This window comes from Sphaeramia orbicularis, chromosome 12, assembly GCF_902148855.1.
Source record: "Sphaeramia orbicularis chromosome 12, fSphaOr1.1, whole genome shotgun sequence".
NCBI classification, from domain to species: Eukaryota; Metazoa; Chordata; class Actinopteri; order Kurtiformes; family Apogonidae; genus Sphaeramia; species Sphaeramia orbicularis.
The window spans coordinates 37,281,175-37,302,240 of record NC_043968.1 but is presented as its reverse complement, the minus strand read 5'-3'; the positions used below and the strand labels follow the sequence as shown (position 1 = coordinate 37,302,240).

General features: G+C 36.6%; 2 protein-coding genes across 2 annotated transcripts in view; both read left to right on the top strand.

Moving 5' to 3' along the window:
• rassf3 (Ras association domain family member 3) overlaps positions 1-4,795 on the top strand; it is an 85,346-nt gene extending 80,551 nt beyond the window's left edge. Inside the window, exon 7 of the mRNA XM_030150478.1 lies at positions 117-4,795. Within this exon, the coding sequence (XP_030006338.1) occupies positions 117-266 (150 nt within the window). The 3' untranslated portion in view covers positions 267-4,795. The remainder of the gene's footprint in view (positions 1-116) is intronic.
• Positions 4,796-7,083: 2,288 nt separating this feature from the next.
• The window catches only part of LOC115430025 (adipocyte plasma membrane-associated protein), an 18,107-nt gene continuing 4,124 nt past the window's right edge, over positions 7,084-21,066 (top strand). The window contains exons 1-8 of the mRNA XM_030149897.1: positions 7,084-7,174; positions 10,869-10,958; positions 11,128-11,249; positions 13,430-13,531; positions 17,946-18,098; positions 18,196-18,311; positions 20,029-20,189; positions 20,264-20,459. Of these exons, the coding sequence (XP_030005757.1) occupies positions 7,173-7,174; positions 10,869-10,958; positions 11,128-11,249; positions 13,430-13,531; positions 17,946-18,098; positions 18,196-18,311; positions 20,029-20,189; positions 20,264-20,459 (942 nt within the window). The 5' untranslated portion in view covers positions 7,084-7,172. The remainder of the gene's footprint in view (positions 7,175-10,868; positions 10,959-11,127; positions 11,250-13,429; positions 13,532-17,945; positions 18,099-18,195; positions 18,312-20,028; positions 20,190-20,263; positions 20,460-21,066) is intronic.

Here is a 21,066-nt window from a genome sequence, read left to right as displayed (position 1 = left end):
CACATTTCTCTTCCTTCTTACAGTTTTCTCTTGTTTTTTCCAGTTTTTATTTTTGCTCAGTAGTTGATGGATACCTGCAGTGATTAACCATTGGTTTGTTTGCTCCTCCTCCTCAGTGGGATGCGTTCTCCATCCCAGAACTGCGTAACTTCCTGCGGATTCTGGACAAGGAGGAGGAAGAACAGAAGGAGGCCGTGATTCGCCGCTACGATACATATCGCCAGAGACTGCAGGAGGCACTGAGGGAGCTCAGAGGGCCTTCGTAGAGAATTAAAACCTCCATTTCATAAGACTTCAAGAGGAATGTTGGAGGTGTTTTTTAAAGCCTCCTCTTAAATGTTGAGAGAGGGACGGATGCAAACCCAGAATGAGAGGAGATGATCCAGGAGCTCAAGGGAGGATACAGATGGACAGATTTGGAAAAGCCCTGAGGAAAACAAAAACTGAGAACGTGAAGGACAAGCAAAACACAAATGAATGGTTGAGAAACATTTCGAGGCTGCCTGAGTCTGATTCAGACTTCAGCTCGTTGCCTGCTCTGCTCCGTCTGCCTGAACTCACCAAAGATTCACTCTGATTATCAACGTGCCATAATATCACTTGTCCTCCTGTCTTCCTCTGTCCGTCCATCCCTCTCTTCTTCTACTTCTTCTTCTCTTACTCTGTCCAGCTGTCACATAATTTATGCAGATTATTCAATTCCTCTTTATTTTCCACATTTTAAACTTGTGAAACACTCAAGGCCATATGTTGAGTTAGAGTTTTATTTAATTTGTTTGTTGCAAAGGTGTGTACATATTTTTTCTTAATTTATATGGGTGAAGCTTTTTATTGTTTTTTTTTTTTCCTTATAAAAGTCTTATATTATTTTTTATCTTTTTTTTTTTCAAAAGGCGGAGCAACAATCTGGTTATTGACACAGACACAGAGAATAGTTTATCCAATCTTCTACTAGAAGAGCATTAAACACCACTGGATAAAGGATTCACAATTAAAGATCACAAAAACACACAGGAACTTTAGTCATAAGGGAATAACCTATATGTTAAGTGTGGTTCAGTCTGAAGAAATAAGTGTAAACAGGATAAGGAGTCTGAAATGCATTCAGTCTAATGAGTGCCAACAGAGTAACTATAGGCTTTACTTTATTTTGAAATCTCAAAACTAAAGATCAAAATTTGAAAGAAAAATTTATATGGTCCATTTACCACTGTCTAATTTATTTGTTTCTGCTTAATTTTGTCTCTTTTTACATATATTATATACTTATGTCAACATAGTGTAAGTCTTGTTATTGATAAACAGCAAATATTGGCTTTTTTTTTAAAAATCTGTAATTACTTCTTTGACATAGTTTTTTTTCTCACTCAAGGCTGATCTGAGTCTGCGTACTGTACATGAAGCTTAAAAGACCGAAGAAATAGCTGAGCTTTGAGTTTCATGTGTCTGAAAATAGACTGAAAAGGACACATTTTGCCGAAAAAGGAAAAGGACTGAAGGTTTAAATGTAAGTTTTTGAGCTGAGGAAGAAGGTAAATCTGTAAAAGCATTGCTGTAAAAGTGAGGATGGTGATGGTGGGATTTTAAGCCTTTGTTTGCATTTTCACACTATGAGTGGAGTTTGACGAAGCGTAGACTGAACAGACTGGCACAGTTTAGACAAGGGCTGAGAATGGACTGGTTTCTGTAAGTTGACTAAGCGTTTTAGAGGAAGTAAAAGAGAAATATTAGATGGAGGAAGGATGAAACAAGTGAAAAACAGAGGATTAGTTTTGTTTTGAAACAGTGTAGGGAATACACGGGAGAGAAGTGTGAGCAACCACAAGTCAACAAGACTAATGGTATGTTCCCATTTGGCCTCTATAAAGCCTCCTTTAATCCAAGGCTGAGACAGAGCGAGGTCTGTAGGTGCTGATAGCTGCAGAGGCTTTGTCTCCTCTGTGTCCTGCTCATCTGTCTGCAGGCGTTCACTGAATTTGCCTCTGTTGCTGTCCTTATCTTAAGTTTATACCTGCAGCCTTGTCCTCCTGTGGAAAGTGGAAAAATATTACAGAAGAAACAAAGAAAGAGAGAATGGGTTGTTGCAAGGGAAGGAGATAGAAGTGAAGTATAGAGAGAAAGAAAATTTCAGATAAATGTGCATCAGTAAGTGCAAAAGTGGAGTTTCTGCAGCTGATTGTAAGGTCATTAAAGGCCTGTGGGTAGTCAGATGCCTTAAACTGTGTGTGTGTAGTGTAGTCTTCCTTATATAGCATAATGTTAATGGTTTGTATGGACATGTAGGTTTTTTCAGACATTTTCGACAAAAATGTAGTTCTAGGCTTTGTAAATCTGATATTTTGTGATCATATGCACAACAAATCACAACATTATATTTTATCTAAGATGTAAGTTGCTGCATGTACTGTATGAAGTCAGGCTGATGGTGCTGCAGAGCATGTCTGTAGAAACTTGTACTCTAGAATAATGCTGCCATCTAGTGGACACAACTGCAACTATTCTCCTTTCTGTGTCAAGTATACCATATTACAGCTGTCTATTTTATTATTTTAATTTTTCCTTTATAATAACCAAAGATATTTTTGTGCTGTTGCCTGGAGCAAATAATATTAGAGGCCTCATCCCACTGGAGGGAAATATATATAGTTTTATTTAAAGGGTTTTAACCCTCAAATATTCTACGATTAAACACTGGGTTAGTATATTTTAAGTGATACGAAAGTCTGCATGCAAACAGTTGATTGAATCTTAAAGCCATGTTGTTGTGTTTGTACCTGATAAAGAAGTTTAACTGATGAAATAGCATCATACCAGACCAGTTGTATCAACAAATTTATCTCTTTTTGGGCACTTTACCTTGAATTCAGGGAAGACGGGTTTATGATTTTTTTTTTTTTTTTTCTCCTGCCTACAAACCACCGTCATCACACTCTGAATTTTATCTTAAAATGTAACACACTATCTTATTTTGATAGATTTCTTGTTAAGCTCCACTCATAACTTTATTTTTTTAGGAAGTACAGTGTGACAGAAGTTGATTTTGCTCATATGTTAAGCTCGTTATTTTATGTCTCCATATGTTTTTCTCTGAGTTAGCTGTAGACTGTGAAATGTTCTGCATGTGTTCTACTCTGTGTCTTTGTATACATATGTGCTTACTGCACACACTACTGGGCTATTTAACATTAAAACATGCGTTGTGGTATTTAAAACAGCAGGCCAGATGACGCTGATGCTGTCTGATCAGCTGGTAATAGAATGAGGCTTGTTGATCTCCTTAAATGTTTTAGTCCAGGACTGTTACTGTATGAAGAGCTGATGTGTGATACCTGATTATATTCACATGTTTTGTTTTAATGCAGTTCAGTCATAACTAGAGACAGAAAGCTACACATTAGGTTCCCTCTTGTGTTGTCACATCTTCATCAGCTGATGAGAGCTGTTGCATCCAGTTGTTATGGGTACGGGACATGCATACATGGAACTACAGCGACTCTCAGTGAGGTGATAGGAGGTGGTCTGCAGAGATCTGAAATCTGGTTCCAGTAACTGACTCCCTCCACTGATGACAGCCATGAGTGAGTGGAAGCTCTGGAAAAACACCTTAAAGTGGACCTGGATATTTGTCAGATTGGCTGAACTGAAGCAGCAAAGCATGCTATAAAAGGTGCTGTTGATTGTTTGCCTAGCAGCTACTTTTTATTTTCTGTTCTCAAATGCAACCATTTTTGTGCTTTACTTAAAACAAAAAATATCCATCTACTTGTGATTCTCCAAGAGCTTTCAGACACATCTGGATGAGTTATTGTTAAAGTGGCTTAAGTGTCTAATGAGCACACATATAACATAATCATGAGCTTACACAGTCAGTGGTGGTTTCAGTGTTCAGGATGTCTTTTTCCTTTATAGAACAACGTTTCAACATGTCAGTGTGAACATAACTTTAAAATGTCAGCATTAATGGTATAATGTGACACCAGTGACTATATATAAGACACAGTAAACTCAGTCTGTTTTGTAGACTCATTTTACTCCCATGTTCATATTTATGAGTAAAAGCTCCTGAACTGGTATTAAATGGAGCCTCTGAGTCTGAGATTGTTTTTAAGCTCGTGGGTGAGGCCAGCGGGGTCAGTTTGACATGTTTAGTTTGATCTCTGTCTCTAGTTTGAACAACCACAAACTGTTAAATGCCAAAGATCTGCGTGTAGCTCTTCTGCGATTTATTGCTTCTTTTATATTCTTGATTTCCCTGCATACAGGGGCTGATCACTAAGGAACAGATGCTCTGGGATCCATCAAGTTTATCTCATGTGACTGATTCCCTGTAAGCGTTTGAGTACAAAAACACAAAGTTCACCCTTATTTAGCACTAGAGGATAAAAATGGTCACAGGTTTTAATTTCAGACTGCGCTCCAAAGTCCAAAACTAATGTCAAATAAAGCAGCAGAAGGATCAGTAATCCTCTATCTCTATCTGTTCTGCTCCAGTTGTGTTAACTTGTGTTGAGTTTTGGTCTTTAGAGCTCCGTCTTTAACGCCGTGGCCTCTGCAGTGCCTTCCTGAAGCTGAACAGCAACAGAAGAGGAGACGCAGACAGAAACACACACTGCAGAACAGAATGAGCATCTCATCAGATGCTGCTTATTTCTCACAAACCAGAACTGAGGCAGGTTTATTTTTGTAGGTTTTTTTTTTTTTTTTTTTTTTGGTTTCTCTTTGAATCGTTGTCAAATGTGGCCTTTCTTTGTGCAAGGCGGGCTGCATCTATTAAAAATTAAACTGAAAAACAAACCCTCTGTGTCCGAGTGGTTTTATCTGTACTAAGGAAAATGAATATTTCTGTTCAGTGAACTAAAAGACTTAAATCAGACTCTGAACTTCTGCACTGAATGAACCACAGGCAGCAGCTGAAACTTTATCCACTTGATTTAATACATTTCTACTGTAGTTCCCTTCAGAGATACAACTGCTGATCCTTTGTCTTGTTTGGTTCCCAGATGCAATAACTCCGCCTCATGACCTCTGTTTGACCCCAACTTAAGTAATTTAACTGCCAACAAATGGGTCTGCGCCCCCCCTCCCCTCCTGTCTGACACATTCAGATGAAACCCAAGCACATGTCAAGTTACAGCAGTTCAACTGGAAATACAAGAATCATTTCAAAGTAAAATCTAAGGCTGAGTTTGTAGAAAGGTTGTTGTTTGACAGTGGCTGGTGAACAAAGGCATCTACTGATATGAAACATGTAATAACTTAAACCACTATCAGTACATTGAAATAATTCAGGTAAAATGTAGTTTGTTATCTTTTCATGGTCATCAGATATGACCCACTGACACTATCATCTACAACACTGATTCACCAGTAAAAGCCATGGAGTCTGGTTGTAGACACTTGTTCTTATGTTAACTTACTGATATATCTCTTTTTCTCCAATTTTCTCTGTTTTGATATAATAACCTGTGATTTTATTCTGAAGTTTGATGAACATCTACTTTATCAGTAAATTAAATTTAGGAAAATACCTAAAAAATGCAAAATGCAGAGAATAAAATTAACCCTCAAAGATTTAAACAACGAAAAGCATCTACTGATCTAGAATATTTAATAACTGTTGATCTACTAATCCTATCAATACATGGAAATAACTGCAGTTTGTCACCTGTTCATGTAGAGACACTTGTTTTTACTTTCAAATTATGATATATGCTGCTGAAAAAGTCACTTTTGCCTCAGTTTTTTTCTGTTTTGACATAATTATCTGTGAATTTATTCTGAACTTGTATAAACATCTACATGATCAGTTAAATAAATATAGGAACTGAAAATTGCAGAGGATAATATTAGAGTAAAAGGTGGTAATTCATTGAATAATGGTTAAATATAGAGAAAATTCACCACAAAAAATAGTTATAGATTTTTAAGGGTATATAATATAAGGGTAATATAATAGTAGGTCTGTAAGGGTTGGATATGTTTATCTTCAGTGATGCAGCTGGTGATGGAGGTGTTCATGTACATGTGTGTATAAACTGTGTAGGTCACAGATGTCAAACATGCGGCCCGGGGGCCAAAACCAACCTTGCCAAAGGTTCCAATCCGGCCCGTGGGATGAATTTGCAAAGTGCAAGTTAGGGCATCAAACTCAAAAATAATATTATAATACCCTGTAAATAATGACAACACCAGTTTTTTCTCTTTGATTTAATGCAAAAAACATTAGATTATAAAAATATTTACATTAACAAACTATCCTTTAACAATAAAATGTGAATAACTTGAACAAATATGAACAACCTGAAACGTCTAAAGAAATATAAGTGCAATTTTAACAATATTCTGCCTGTTACTAAATGTTTTGTGCCTTTGTAGATCTGACCTATACTGCATATGTATAAATGATAAGTCGAGGCAGAATATTGATAAAATTTTACTTATATTTCTTAACAAATTTCATGTTTTTTCAGGTTATTCACATACTTTTTGTTTGGATAGTTTGTAAATGTAAATATTGGCATAACTGAATGTTATTTTTAGCACTAAAACAATTTGGAGTTGCCATTATTTGTCTATCATGCTATTATTTTACTGGTCCGGCCCATTGCAGACTAAATTGGGCTAAATGTGGCCCCCGGAAGAAAATGAGTTTGACACCCCTGGTGTAGGTGAAGTTGACATGTGTTTATTCATTTCATTGTAGTGTTTGTGTTTATTCCAGTGTTTATGTGTGAATGGTCTCCATCCAGAGGTGTCAGTAATAATAATAATAATAACAATAATAATAATAATAATAATAATAATAATAATAATAATAATAATAATAATCATAATCATAATCATAATCATAATAATAATACATTTTATTTATAGGCGCCTTTCTTGGCACTCAAGGACATCGTACAGTAAAACAGGAGAGTATAAAACAGAGTAAAGAATAAAAGGCAGGTTGAAAAATTGGACAATGCAATCGCGTTCACAAAGAGAAAGCGGTTCTGAACAGATGGGTTTTGAGTTTGGATTTGAAAAGAGGGAATAGGTTTATTGTGACAGTCCAGGCCGGATGAACTCGTTTTCACTAAAGTTTTCTTCACGCATCTGTTCGTATGTTGTGAACTTCCCACACCTGTGAGATTTAACAGGACGAAGAGGAGCAGACACGACCCTCCACCATGTAAGTGTCTTCTCCATTCAGTCTGGGCCTTTCAGATCACCACTGTGCGCCTTTTACGCATCATTTGTTTAAGCGTTTCCTTGCGTCGAGTCTAATTTCGGGATTAAAAAAACAAAAACAAACCCACATCTGAGAGCATTTATTCCCATGAAATAAACTTTTAAGAAATCGGTTTAGTAAACAGATTCAAAACTGAGTGTGTGAAACAGTGAAGTTAAATGTGTTGAACAGTATTCTCTTCAGTGCGTAAATGCTGGAGCAGGTTACAGATCCTTGGTGTGAGTTTTACTTCCTCTTCTGATTCAAACACATGCGGATGAATGTGCGGCTGTTTCACTGTGGATTCAACTTTTTGCACATGCTTTGACATAACAGTGCACATCCTCTGCGTGTCAAAGTTCACTGTACCATGTCGTGGGACCCACACTGTGAGTCCACTGATAAACCGTGATCGTGGGCTGTATACATATGATCTACTCCAGGGGTGTCAAACTCAGATTTTTTTCAGGGGCTACATTCACCCCAATTTGATCTCCAGTGGGCCGGACCAGTAAAATAATAGCGCAATAGCCTATAAAGAATGACAACTCCAATTTTTTTAGTGCAAAAAAATAACATTAAATGATTAAACTGTTTCTATCCAAAACAAAAAAGATGTGAATAACTGGAAGAAAATGAAATTTCTGAAGAAAAATAAGTACAGTTTTAACAATATTATGCCTCAATTTATCATTTCTACATGTGCATTACAGATCAGATATACCAAGGCACAAAACAGGCAGAATATTGTTAAAATTGCACTTGTTTTTCTTTGGATATTCCAGCTTGTTCATATTTGTTCAGGTTATTGACATTTTATTGTTAAAAGATATCAGAATTTAATGTTCTTTGCAATAAATCAAAGAGGGAAAAAATATGTTGCCATTATTTATAGGCATAATCTCATATTTTTTTCACATTAAACCAAGAAGAAAATTTGGAGTCATTATTTCTAGGTTATTAATCTGTTATTTTTGAGTTTGATGCCCTTGACTGTTAATATCTTCAGGGTAATTTTTGCATTTTGTACTTTGTAAATTCATCTCGTGGGCCAGATTGGAACCTTTGGCGGGCCAGTTTTGCCCCCCAGGCCACATGTTTGACACCTGTGATCTACTCAGTCCACTCATCTGTACAGTTTAGAGGACACTTTAGGGCTAATGTGCATGGAGTAACATACTTTAATCCAGTTTGATTTGACTCTTTTATTTGCTGCTTTTGTTTTAACTGCTGTCAAGCATTTGCATTATGTTCACTGTGTGCATGCAACCTTTTCCATATGTTCTATACAAACAAAAACACTTAAAATAAGACTTTATATTTGACTAACACAGTTGACTGCACACTAACAGAACTCATTTCTTCCCCCAAAAGTACAAAGTGTTCTTAAATGCCTTTCCTTCATTTACTCTGCAAAGGTACAAAGTGCAAATGCTGTGTTACTGAAAAGATGTTCTCTGTGGCTTACTTTACTGGAATATAATTTAGTAGGTTTATTTTTCCAATGAAGATTATTTTTACTCCCTACCTTACGCTAAGATAAGATAGAAGGTAATCCTTTATGAGTCCCACAATGGGGGAAATTTGCAGTGTCTCAGTAAATCCCCCCGTATCACACCATGTGCATTTGTATCTACACTGCAAATTTGTATATATTATTATTTAAATCTAAATTTATATAAATATTTTTATAAATAGCAGATTTCTGTCTCTGTATCTTATGTTTCACACATACATTTTCAGTCTATTGTCTGTCTTCCCTGCACCTTATTTTGTATTTACTGTTGTCAACTATGAAATTTCCCCATGGCACAATCAGTAAAGTCTTATCTTATCTTATCTTATCTTATCTTATCTTATCTTATCTTATCTTATCTTATCTTATCTTATCTTATCTTATCTTAATATTATCTTATCTTATCTTATCTTATCTTATCTTATCTTATCTTATCTTATAGCAGCATAGGGAAAGTAATATTAACAGTAAGATTCATGTAAGAAATACGCTGTTACCCATCAAGTTGGAATAATGTTGTTTTCAGACACATTCCTATTTTAATTCCTATTTATACACATCAGTAATCACCTTTGACCAGGTGGAATGATCACATACTGAGTCCCAGTTTCACTAAGTCTTTCAACAATAAGTCATGTTGTCACAATCATTTCATGAGAAGAGGTCAGACATATTTTATTCCAACTTTATGGGCAACAATGTATAAAAAGTACTTTAAAAATATACAAAAATATATGAAGTGGTGCTCAGTATAAACTAATAATAAATAAGTAGAGAAAATATATAGAACAGAGCAAGGTATGGTATTTTACAGCATGTCCTTGCACCATGCTGAAGGACATATACTCTATAATAATAATAATAACTGCACATTTTCGAGAGAATTGAATGTTTGTATCTGTACTGCCCAGGCCATTCTTTCTCATAAGAGGCTTGTTACTTTATTTTAATGCATTTGAGTTGAATTATCCATCATCTTATTTTCTAAAGCAGCTGAATGTGTCTGCTCCCAAAAATGTCCTTGCTTGGATTTAACCGAGCAGATAGTTTAGATCCTTCGACTGAATCATTACAACAGTTAATAAGTTTTTTTTACTCTTACTGATGCCGTGAGTAGCTTCTCATTTCTTAAACAATAATCAGTTTGATAGAGAACATAAAGATTGGACAGTGTTTCAATGGATAAAGGTTACGTGGTCTGTTGAGTCCAGACTGACCCTGTTTCAGGGTGATGGACGTATCAAAATCCAACTCTCCCATCATCAATTTAAAGGGGTTATATTTTGCTCAACCCACTTTTATTAATCTTTGGTTCATTTATTTATGTATTTGGACCCTAATAGTTCAAAAAGTTTGAATTTGAACCCTCCAGGTGCTGCAAAGATATCTTTATATTCCTTTTGGTAAAATGTAGTAGATTTCTACAACCAGTTTCAATTCCTGCTTAATTTGTTACATTTTATAACTAGTTACGTCATGACATTTGCACATATAAGGTCAAGACTTCCAATGAACATTTCTTCAAGTACGACATAATTGTTTGTCAGCAGCAGTGGTTGTAGTCCATACTGAAACTATGTCCAAACTTTGAGACGATTACCTAAAATGTTCAGTTGTTGGTTGTATTAACAAACGCAAGTAGTTGAACAGGACAGAGCAGCACAGTGAACAATCCAGAGGGGGTGGGGCATGAAGTGGCTCATTTGCATTTAAAGGGCCAGCGCTCAAAACAACCTTTCTGGTGTCATTACTCAGAAATAGGGTTGAAGATGGACCTGTGAAGTTGAATTAATGAAGAATTCAGACCCAAGCATAGCATTTACAGTTTATGTAGACCACAGGGAAATATTTTAAAATGCATAATTCCATTTAAAAAAGCAAAATATCACTCCTTTAAGATCTTGCTCAAAATCTAATGCAAATTTGGATAGAAATAAATCAGCGTATTGAAATGATGCCATGGTGAATATGTGCTGTAATCACAGCTAAAAGCAGTAAAACAGAATAGAGTGTGGGGTTTATTTTTCTGTCTGTGTCTATTTCAGCTTGTGTAAATAATATGTTGACCTTTGCCACCTCTGTTGTTCGAGGTGTGCATTTGATAATATTCTGTGTTTTTTTTTTTTTTTTTTTTTTCAGGTTTGGTAAGAGGTCATTAATAGTGGTGGTGATTTCTGTAGCCGTGGGTGTTTACCTGTTACCTTCTCCAATCGACCCCAAACCACACATGTACGTACAGTTTTTTGTTAACCCTCACATTATGGTTTGATGTTGTCACACTTGTAGTTTAGTTGGATAGTATTTTATACTCAGATGATTTACAAATGTCATTTTAGAATATGAGAAGTGATTATTAAGTGATACTGCAGTTAAAATTAATAAGAATTTGCATTGTCAGACTGAAGGGGCCCCCTCCAGTGCTCGAGGGGCCCCTGGCCGTCAACACTCGCCTGCAGAAGGGTCGCAGGTTATTCACTGGAAAACTCCACGGACCAGAATCCTTCACTGCTGATGTGGAAGGTGAGTGATTTAAACTTCATATGTTTTTACTCTCAGAGGGTTTCTTATCAGACACCAGACGTTTTTAACCTTTGACCCTGTATGTTCGGTCCAAGACCTTTTATGGATATCTGTGTTGCTAAAATATTACCACTTTAACGTCTCTGTGTTGAATTTATCAGCTTGGTTTTATGATGTGTTTTTCTAAGATAGTAACACAGATTGTTTCCTCTGTCATTAGAGTTTGTTTCAGTAATTTTCTGAGCTCATAAAGGTGCCTTTAATGGGATCAGCAACATCTGCAATAATGAACTGAATAATGGAAGCTGAATGAAAATAGATTTTATTGTTCTTACACAGTTGTGTGCAATGAAATTAGGGTACCAACTCTATATGTAAAGTGTCATGAGATAACCTTTGTTATGATTTGGCGCTATATAAATAAAATTTGATTGATTGATTGATTGATTGATTGATTGATTGATTGATTGATTGATTGATTGATTGATTGATTGATTGGTGGATTGATTGGTACTCAGAACAATACAGTGTGCAATGATATTTAAAAAAAAAAAAAAAATCAGTTAAGGAACATAAAGAAATACACAATAATAAAAATAGAAAAAAATCCAAAATATGAAATTAACTAGATGGAAGGAAAAAAGGCCCAGGTAGCTTACTACACTGGAGATGTAATATTGTGCTGTAAAAATGATATAGTATTGCACTTGAAGTGTAGTTTTGCAAGTGTAGTATGTAATATTGCTACTGAGGAAAGACAGTGTTCCTATAGCAAAATTGTCAACATTGGTCTATAAGTAAAATACCTCTAGAATAAAAGTAATGAAACTTTACTGTGTCTGAGCCAGTAATAAAGAAAAATAAGTCAAAATACTGGTTGGGTTTTATTTCCAAGATACAGTCTTTGGTCAAAATGTGAAATTCTAACAATTAATGACAGAATGACTTTTACTCAAAAGGAATGTTTGTGTCATAGCTGCTATATCTACTACAAACCACTGTCTGCACTTTCTAATACATTCAGTTTTCAGGTTCTTTCTAGTCATAAATCTACTTTATAAATGTACATAACCAATATATGTGTGTAATAACACTACATTGAAAACATGAGCACGTTTGTCATTTGTTTTCCATTTCATTTTATTAAAGTATCTAAGATTTAGCACATTTGATCTCTGAATCAGATGATTTCTGGAAAAAAAAAGTAGCCCAGTGAATATCCTCAGGGGCAAGTTTAGGAATAGATTTGCTGATGAAAATGTAGCTTGTTACTATTTAAACTAATTAAACACCTACATCCTCTTAAAAGTCAAAATTTTACAAAGTTCTTTATCATTACTCAAAATAAACTGAACATGGTTTAAGGGCAAGTTGAATGTTATGTATTTGTGGTATTTTACCTCCGACAAGTGTAATGACAGTCTGTCTGTTTGTTTGTCTGTTAGCAAGATAACTCAAAAAGTAATGGATGGATTTGGATGAAATTTTCAGGAAATGTTGATATTGGAACAAGGAACAAATTATAAAATTTTGGTGTTAATTGGGGGGGGGGTAGATTTTGATGAAATTTGCAGGAAATGTTGATGCTGGCACAAGGAAAAAATTATTAAATTTTGGTGGTGATGGTGGTGGTGGGGGGCACTGATCTGCCTTGGTGGAGGTCTGTGCTCTCTGAGTGCTTTTCTAGTTTTTTTTTTGTTTGTTTGTTTGTTGTCTAAAAATGTTGATGTGATTATTCAATTCATTGTAAAAATCCTCAGTAGATGAATTAATAACGGTAACCAAAGCGGTACATTCAGCCATCAGCAGTGTCTGTGTGAAGACATCTTGTTGAAGCCACTCTGTCTCACAATTTACACTCTACCTCACAATATTAAGCGCAATACAGGCCAGTGGCCAATCAGACTTCCTCCCTCACATTCTGCACAAGCACAAGGGTTTTTATACATAGGTCTTTATTTATTTATTTATATATATATTTATTATTGCAAAAGTCTTTTTTTTAATCTACCTATTGTTTATGTATAGATCTTGTTGGGCTAAATCTGGGACCTCGAGTACCAAGTTTTATACCATCTCTTGTGTAAATGTGTGCTGGTATGACAATAAAAATCCTTGAATCCTTGAACATATGAAGACACTGTGTCCAGCCCATGAGTGTTTGTCCGTGTGTGTGTCAGGTAACATGTACACGGGCACAGTGGACGGGAAGCTGTGGAGAATCGGTCCAGACGACAGCCTCACCCTCATCACTCAGATGGGACAGAATCGACCAGAATGTGGTTTGTTATTTTATGTCTTCTGTGTGTGTTCAGTGCTCACAGTTTCCTTCCTCTTTTTTGACACTGGGACATTTTACTCTGAGCTTAAACTACAGAGCTGTATAGGAATTAGTTTTCTTTGGCTTATATTCGTTGTATCTCACCATCTTAAATTCCAGCAGCTTAATGCATGGTTTTAACTTCAGTGTTTTCTATAGTCAACTTTTAAAGGCAGAATATAACAATTTCTACAATATAACGTTTCAGTCATTTCACCTGTTCTTTTATGTTTATTTATATACTAACGCGTTGACCCGGGGGATCCATGGGTTCTAGATGTGGTAGTTTTTATGCTGTTGTGTATTCGTAAATGCTGTACCATATTTGTCCAGCAGTGGCCTTAGCAACATGATTGTAAGGCTATTGTATTCCAGAATTACTAATATCTCCCAAAATATTGGTCCTATCAACTTGCTGTTTTCGCTAGTCTGTTCCTTGACCAAAAATACATACGTATGCCAAACTGCAGCAGTCAGCTCTTTCTGGATTTTGTGTGAATCCCTGAACACACACACACACACACACACACACACACACACACACACACACACACACAGAGGCCACTTGTTTATAATATAGATTATTATCTGCACTTTGCTCTGTGGTTATCTATTTTAAATGTGTGTGTGTTTAAAATGTCCACTCACTATTGACTCATTCATGGCAATTCAACCAAAGGTCCCCACATGACCCCCTCAGAAAATTCTGAAAAAATTCACACTTGTTCACCTACCAGATAAACGAACACATCCAAAATTTTAATGTCATATCTGTATAATCTTAGCTCCATTTATGTCATTGACCCTGGTGAAATTGGGTCAACTGACCAGCTCCATCCAATTTCCGAGAAGTCTTTACTACAGGCATCAACCTGAGCCAGTTCTGGGAAATTTATAATTATTCTGTCTGAACCATCATGCAGTTCCACACCCTAGTTCAAATATCTCCAGTATTATCATAACTTGTGCAATAATCAATGCCATTGTACTGTTAAAAATGCCATTTACACCTACATTTGTATACAATTTGAAGAAAATATAGTCATGCAGTAAAAAAAAAAGTTAAAAAAAGAACCAGTTCTATCCCAAAGCTAAAATTTTGTGCACAACATCTTGAAACATATATGAAGACATGGTAAAAATTTTAGAATTTTCATTAACTGGCCACATGGTAATTTGGGTGCTCAAATAAAGAGTATTTTTGTGAAAAATTGAAATTGACCCATTTTATTCATTGCCTCACAGCAACACTTTTCAATGAAATGTAGTCTTTTTGCAGTATATTGTTGCATCTTGACCATAAGAATCCATGCAAAAAAAAAAAAAAATTAGGTCTCTACATTCATCCATTCTGGCACAGTGCAAGCCTGAAGAGAGAGGACATTTGGAAGAATTAGCCTTTTGGCCTGATTTCAAGGCCTCGTGGACCAAACATGAAGGCACCTACAATTATTTTGATGCAAAATATGGTCTTTTCAGTGGGATTTCACCCCAGACAGTAAGTTTCAGCAGTGTGGCTTGAATACCTAAGGAGATATTGCTCCTCAAAGTTGGCCGAAAAGTAAATTTGCAAAATTAAAAAAAGAAAAAAAAAAAAAAATTCAAAGGGCTGTATGTCCTAAACTATTACACATATGACATTAAAATTTTGGATGTGTTCGTTTATGTGGTAGGTGAACAAGTGTGAATTTTTTCAGAATTTTCTGAGGGGGTCATGCGGGGCACTTTCTGAAATCTGGTTGATTTGGGATGGAATGACCCTATTGATCCTGTGAATCATAGTTTCATTCATCATACTACATCGCTGAATGACGATAAAGGATCTGAATCTTGATTCTAACATAGGTGGGTTATAACAGAGAAAGGCCAATGGACGTGATATTATCCCTGCTCCTCCTTTCAAAGCATTTTGCCGCTGAAAACACAGTATGTTTCATTCACTCGATCTGCAACCAGATAACTGCTGAACAGAACATTTCTCTCCATGTAATAAATCAGTAAATGTAGAACATCATACTGTAAAAAATGGAGGCATCTCTAATCTTTTCTGATGTATCTAACTAGAAAAAAATGCAACGGGTAAACAGTCAAAACCCTTTGCAGGATATGGTGGTGATCATTTAGATTTATTTGATTGTTTTTAGATTTTTTCCCAGAGATTTGAAGTAGGGTTATTCCTGAGCAATTAGTTCAATAACAGCATGTTCACAATAATTTCTTTCATTTCTTCATGCAGCGTGTGTTGGCTTTTTACCTAAACTGATCAGCCATAACCCTACTGTTGACCATTTTATAGTTTCTAACACATCAACTTTAAGGCCAAATGTTCACTTGTTGCCTAATATATTCCACCCACTAACATGTCCCACTGTAACGACATCATAAAAACTATTACCTCTTCGCCTGTCAGTGTCAGAATGTTATGGCTGATTGGTGTAGTCATTTTCAGAAGGTAGAATAAGTACACCTGTTTCCTGCTTTAACAGAAAACGTCTGTGTTTTTGATTAAAGCAGGAAGACCTAGAAACTTTACAGCTCTTATACACAATTATTTGTCTTTTTGTTGCAAGACATAGCATTATTACAGTAGGGAATCATAATAAAGCTCAACTCAGATTTTCCTCATGTCCTGCAGGCCTTCTGTCTGACTGTTATTAAAGGGTGGATGTCAGATGAAAAAGTTTTCCTCACTGGACCGAACAAGTGAAACCTGACATCAACTCTCTGGCCACGAACGTTAAACCATCCTCTTTGACCTAAACCTGAATTTCAATCTTCACATTAACAAGTTTATGCAAGTCTGATTCTATCAAGTCAAAAACAGTTCTCAAAGTGTGTCACCGTCAACAACCAGACGTCTAGGAATTCTGATTTATGTTTTTTCTCAGCCAAGTCTTGTCTTTTCTCGCTGGTTCCTCATATGGTATAGATTTCAACATGCTGCTCATCACATCCAAAGCCCTACATGGTCTCACTCCCTGGTACATCCTGAACTCCTGCTTTCCTTTTCTACCTCTAGGCCACTAACATCATCTGACCTGGGTCTCTTATTTATACCCCTGTCCTCCAAAAATCCAGGTTTAACTGTGCTTTTGCTGGCGGCTCTGTCCCTCTGGAGGCTCAGATCAGCCGAGTCTATAAATGACTTTAATAAGCTTCTTAGAGCCCATTTGTCCTGGTTTGTTTTCACTCTAACAGGGCTGTGATGCAATGCTATTTATTTTTATGTAATTATTTCAGGTTAATTACCCTGCCCCCCGAAGGGGAGGCAAGGGGTATTGTTTTTGGTTTGGTTTGGTTTGGTTTGGTTTGGTTTGTTCATTAACACTCTAGCAGCAAAACTACTGATTGAGTTCACACCAAATTGGGTTTATACTGTAGATTGCCAGTGACGCAGAATAGATGTGGTTACATTTTGGGAAAAGAAGGTCAAAGTTCAAATTTTTTATGAATTTTTAAAATCATACTTATATACTTGTCAGACATACCATTTACTTATAATGGACAAAATTTCAAATGTCTATAAAAACATCAATTTTGTTCCAATTTACTTCAAACTTGATACATATATAGACACAATTGATATGCTGACATCAGCACATGCATAGACATGATGACATCAGCTGAATTAATGCAAAAATAAGCTACAATACATGCAAGGGGTGAGGGTTTGTTGTGCCTGGCACCACCAGTGTTCTCCAACTGTTATTTTGGGTTGTAATATTTATAATAATATCTGGTTGCCTAAAAATAAGAACTGTTGTGTCTTTTTATGTTAAAATGAGCTGTGCATGTCTACAGTTGGAAATTCATTGAGGAACTTCCATAAAAGTAGTGGTGGGTCTTTTTGAGTTAAGCATTGGTGTCATTCCCAAAGCTGTGGCTACGACTATACTGTTCAGATGATTTCAAGAAAAGTCATATTGCAATAGGATTATCCAAAATGTGTTGTTTTTATTTGGTCATCTATGTGTATTTTTCTGTTTGTGACATGGAAGTTAGTCATGTGACCATACACTGTACAAGCTTCATTGCCTAAATAGACATTGATTCATTATTATAGATGTAGATCATGCGCAAACTGCACACAAACACAGATCAGGTTGTCACATTCACAAATGCATGTGTTTATTTAATTTAATTGCAGCCTTTTGTTATTGTAATTGAAATAATTAACTCTATAGCTCATGCTTTTTTAATTGTTATCATTGTTGAATTTGATCAATAAAGCCTGAATTAGTAAAACCATAAATGATTTTCAGAGCTAAAAGATACCTGTGTCCTGTCTTAGAAGATAATCATCAGTGTCTGTGACTGAAGCCTTAAATAATTTTCCATTAGATGACACACTGTTCTTTGTGTTTTTCTTTCCGCAGGCAGCAGCACAGACTTTGAGCCTGTGTGTGGTCGTCCTCATGGTGTTCGTCTGGATCGTCACGGTCAGCTGATTGTTGCTGATTCGTACCTCGGGCTGCACAGCGTAAACCCTCAAACTGGACAGAAGACTCTACTCGTGGCCAATTCACAGGGTTTAATGAGTTTCCTCTGATTTGATGAATTTGCTTTACACACACATTTTTTCCGTTGCTAACTCCTTATTTTGTCATTTCTTATCTCATTCCACAGGTGCAGATGGCGTTCCCTTTGCTTTTCTAAATGGTTTGGACATTTCCTCCCAAACTGGAGTCATTTATTTCACTGACTCCTCCAGTCGCTGGGGTCGAAGACATGTCAAACTGGAGGTGAGATGGATGAAATGCTTCAGGTACAGGCTTCAGAAACACCACGAGGCAGCTGAGATAAGTGGACTGAAGGTTTATAACAGATGAGGGGCCGAGAAAAGCACATGGAGGCAGGACCCATTTATGTGTTTTTTTTTTTTTTTTTTTTTTTAATGTTGCTTGGTAACTGCAGCTTTCCAAAACAAGAAGACACTCAGGCCCTTTGTTATCAGTCCATCTGGCCGCTTAGCCAAAAAAGAAAATACTGAGTGCATTCAGTTCAGGAAGGGGATGCGAAATCCCTACGAGCTGCATAAGACACAACATCTATATGTACCGAAGAAAAAAAGTGAATCCTCATCCATGAGCTGTCATGTAATTGAAGGGACTAATTTGGCCAAAACTGACTACAAACTGAATACAAGTTTATTGGAGCTCACATAAAGCTTGTATTTAGATGATCTACAGGGCACTTTAATATGTAGTCTGAAATCTGACATATATCTGATGTTTTGCAGTGCAACTTCTGTCTGAACAATCTGACTTTTACACCACTGACATGGGACAGACATCACAATTCTGTGCTGGAGGAGGCGGGACTCAGTGAGATCTATATTCACTTCCATAAACACAGTGTGATGTCACATCTTCTGTGCATGTGGTCACTTCAGGACTGTAGACTGTTCACACATGAGTTTGATGATTCAGATTCAGATTCAGAAAACTTTATTTATCCCATACGGGCAATTCACTTGCAGCTTACCACAGACATCAGCCCACATCCAAAGTGCAATGTGACAAACATAAATAAATCAGTGCACAAATACAGGATTATTGAAAGCAACTACGAATAAATGCATTTAAATAATCAACAATAAACAATCAATAAATACCATTCATTCCTTTTCTGAACCCACTTTATCCTCACGAGGGTCACGGGGGTCGCTTGGAGCCTATCCCAGCTACATAGGGGCGAAGGCGGGGTACACATAAATACCAATGTAGACTAAAAGACTAAAAGACCCTATTGGTTCTGCTTATATTTAAAAAAAAAAAAAAAGAAAAAAAACAACAACAACAACAACAAAAAATCATATAAAATGACTAAAATGGCTTCTGTCAGAGTTTAAAAGTGTGCTAGCTGAAGGAAGAAAAGATTTTGAATATCTGTTGGTTCTCCTCTGAGGAGCATGGTAACGCTGGCCTAAAGGCATCAAGTCAAACTTCAGATGTAACACATGGTGAGGGTCCCTGATGATGGTCTCTGCTTTTCTCACAACCTGAAGCTCCCAGAGAGACGACAAGTCTCTAAGTCTGACTCCGATGACCTTGGAGCATATTTTTACAATAGCATACAGACTGTTGTTGTCTTGCAGATGGCAGTTGCATCTAAATTATCACGTGAACAACCATGCAAAAAAAAAAAAAAAAAAAAATCTGAAATGAGCATTATCACATGCAGTGTGAATGTACATTGGAGATTGAAGTGACCACACTGTACTTTCATTTGTTCATGTTAATGTGTTTGGTAAATTAATAATTAGAATTGAAAGAAAGAGGTTGTGGGATTCAGTGACATGCGATAAATGGAAAGTTTACTACACATCCACATCAGAACACAAACAGTTACTATATCTCTGGGCAGCAAAGACAAACCAAACTGCGATAAATCATTGAACCAAAACAAGGTATCTATTGAAATTTAGGCTAAAACAGACTGAAATGTTTGATGTTCCAGGTGATTGAACTGAACAGCCTTGGCCGTCTCCTCTCCTACGATCCTCAAACCAGAGAAGTGAGTGTCCTTCTGGACTCTCTGTACATGCCTAATGGCATCGTCCTGTCGCCAGAGGAAGACTTCCTGCTGTTGGCAGAGACCAGCATCGGACGCATACTGAGGTACGAACACTGGACAAACTTGTGAAAAATCCAACCTCAGAGACGCACAGTATTTACTCTGTCCGCTGTTTCAGATATTGGCTCAAAGGCCCCAAGGCTGGCACCAAGGAGGTCATCATGGACAACATGATTGGTTACCCTGACAACATCCGCCTTAGTGACCATGGAACATTCCTGGTTGGCATAACAACGCCCCGCTTTCGGAAGTTAATGCCTCCCTTCCTGGACATGATCGCTCCATATCCGGCTGTCAAACGCTTCCTGGCCAAGGTCAGTGTGTCCCCACATCTCAGACACGAATATAAGGTATTTAACAGAACCTAGGAAATATTTTTGTGTTTTGTCATGATAGATGTAACTACTGGAGATTTTTATCTATCCTTTTCTTTTCTTTTAGCTGTTTGTACTTATTTATTTTTAATTTCAATGTGCATGTGTATAATGACAATAAAGGCATTCTATATTCTATATTATTGTTGTATGTGATAAATTGTTCAACTGTTCTGCCTTGGTATTGATTCCTACTCACTATGAAGCACTTTTTTAGTATTAAATAAAATTACTCTGAGCTGTATTGGTTGTTAAACTAAATGTTTTCCATGTTTCAAGCGTCAAAATGAGTGGTTTCACATTTATTTTGTGTGTCAGTCAGCAGACAATAACAGGCTGCACAGAAACTGGATGGTGTGAAATCTGACGGGACAGGGGCAGGACCCATTAGTCACACACACACACACACACACACACACACACACACACACACACACACACACTTATTGCAGAGTTTTGTTTCACCTACAGAGTGTCTGATGAGTAGGACTGAACTCTCAGTGAACTCTGACGGGACACAGTAGGTAGATTCTTTTTATTGTCATTG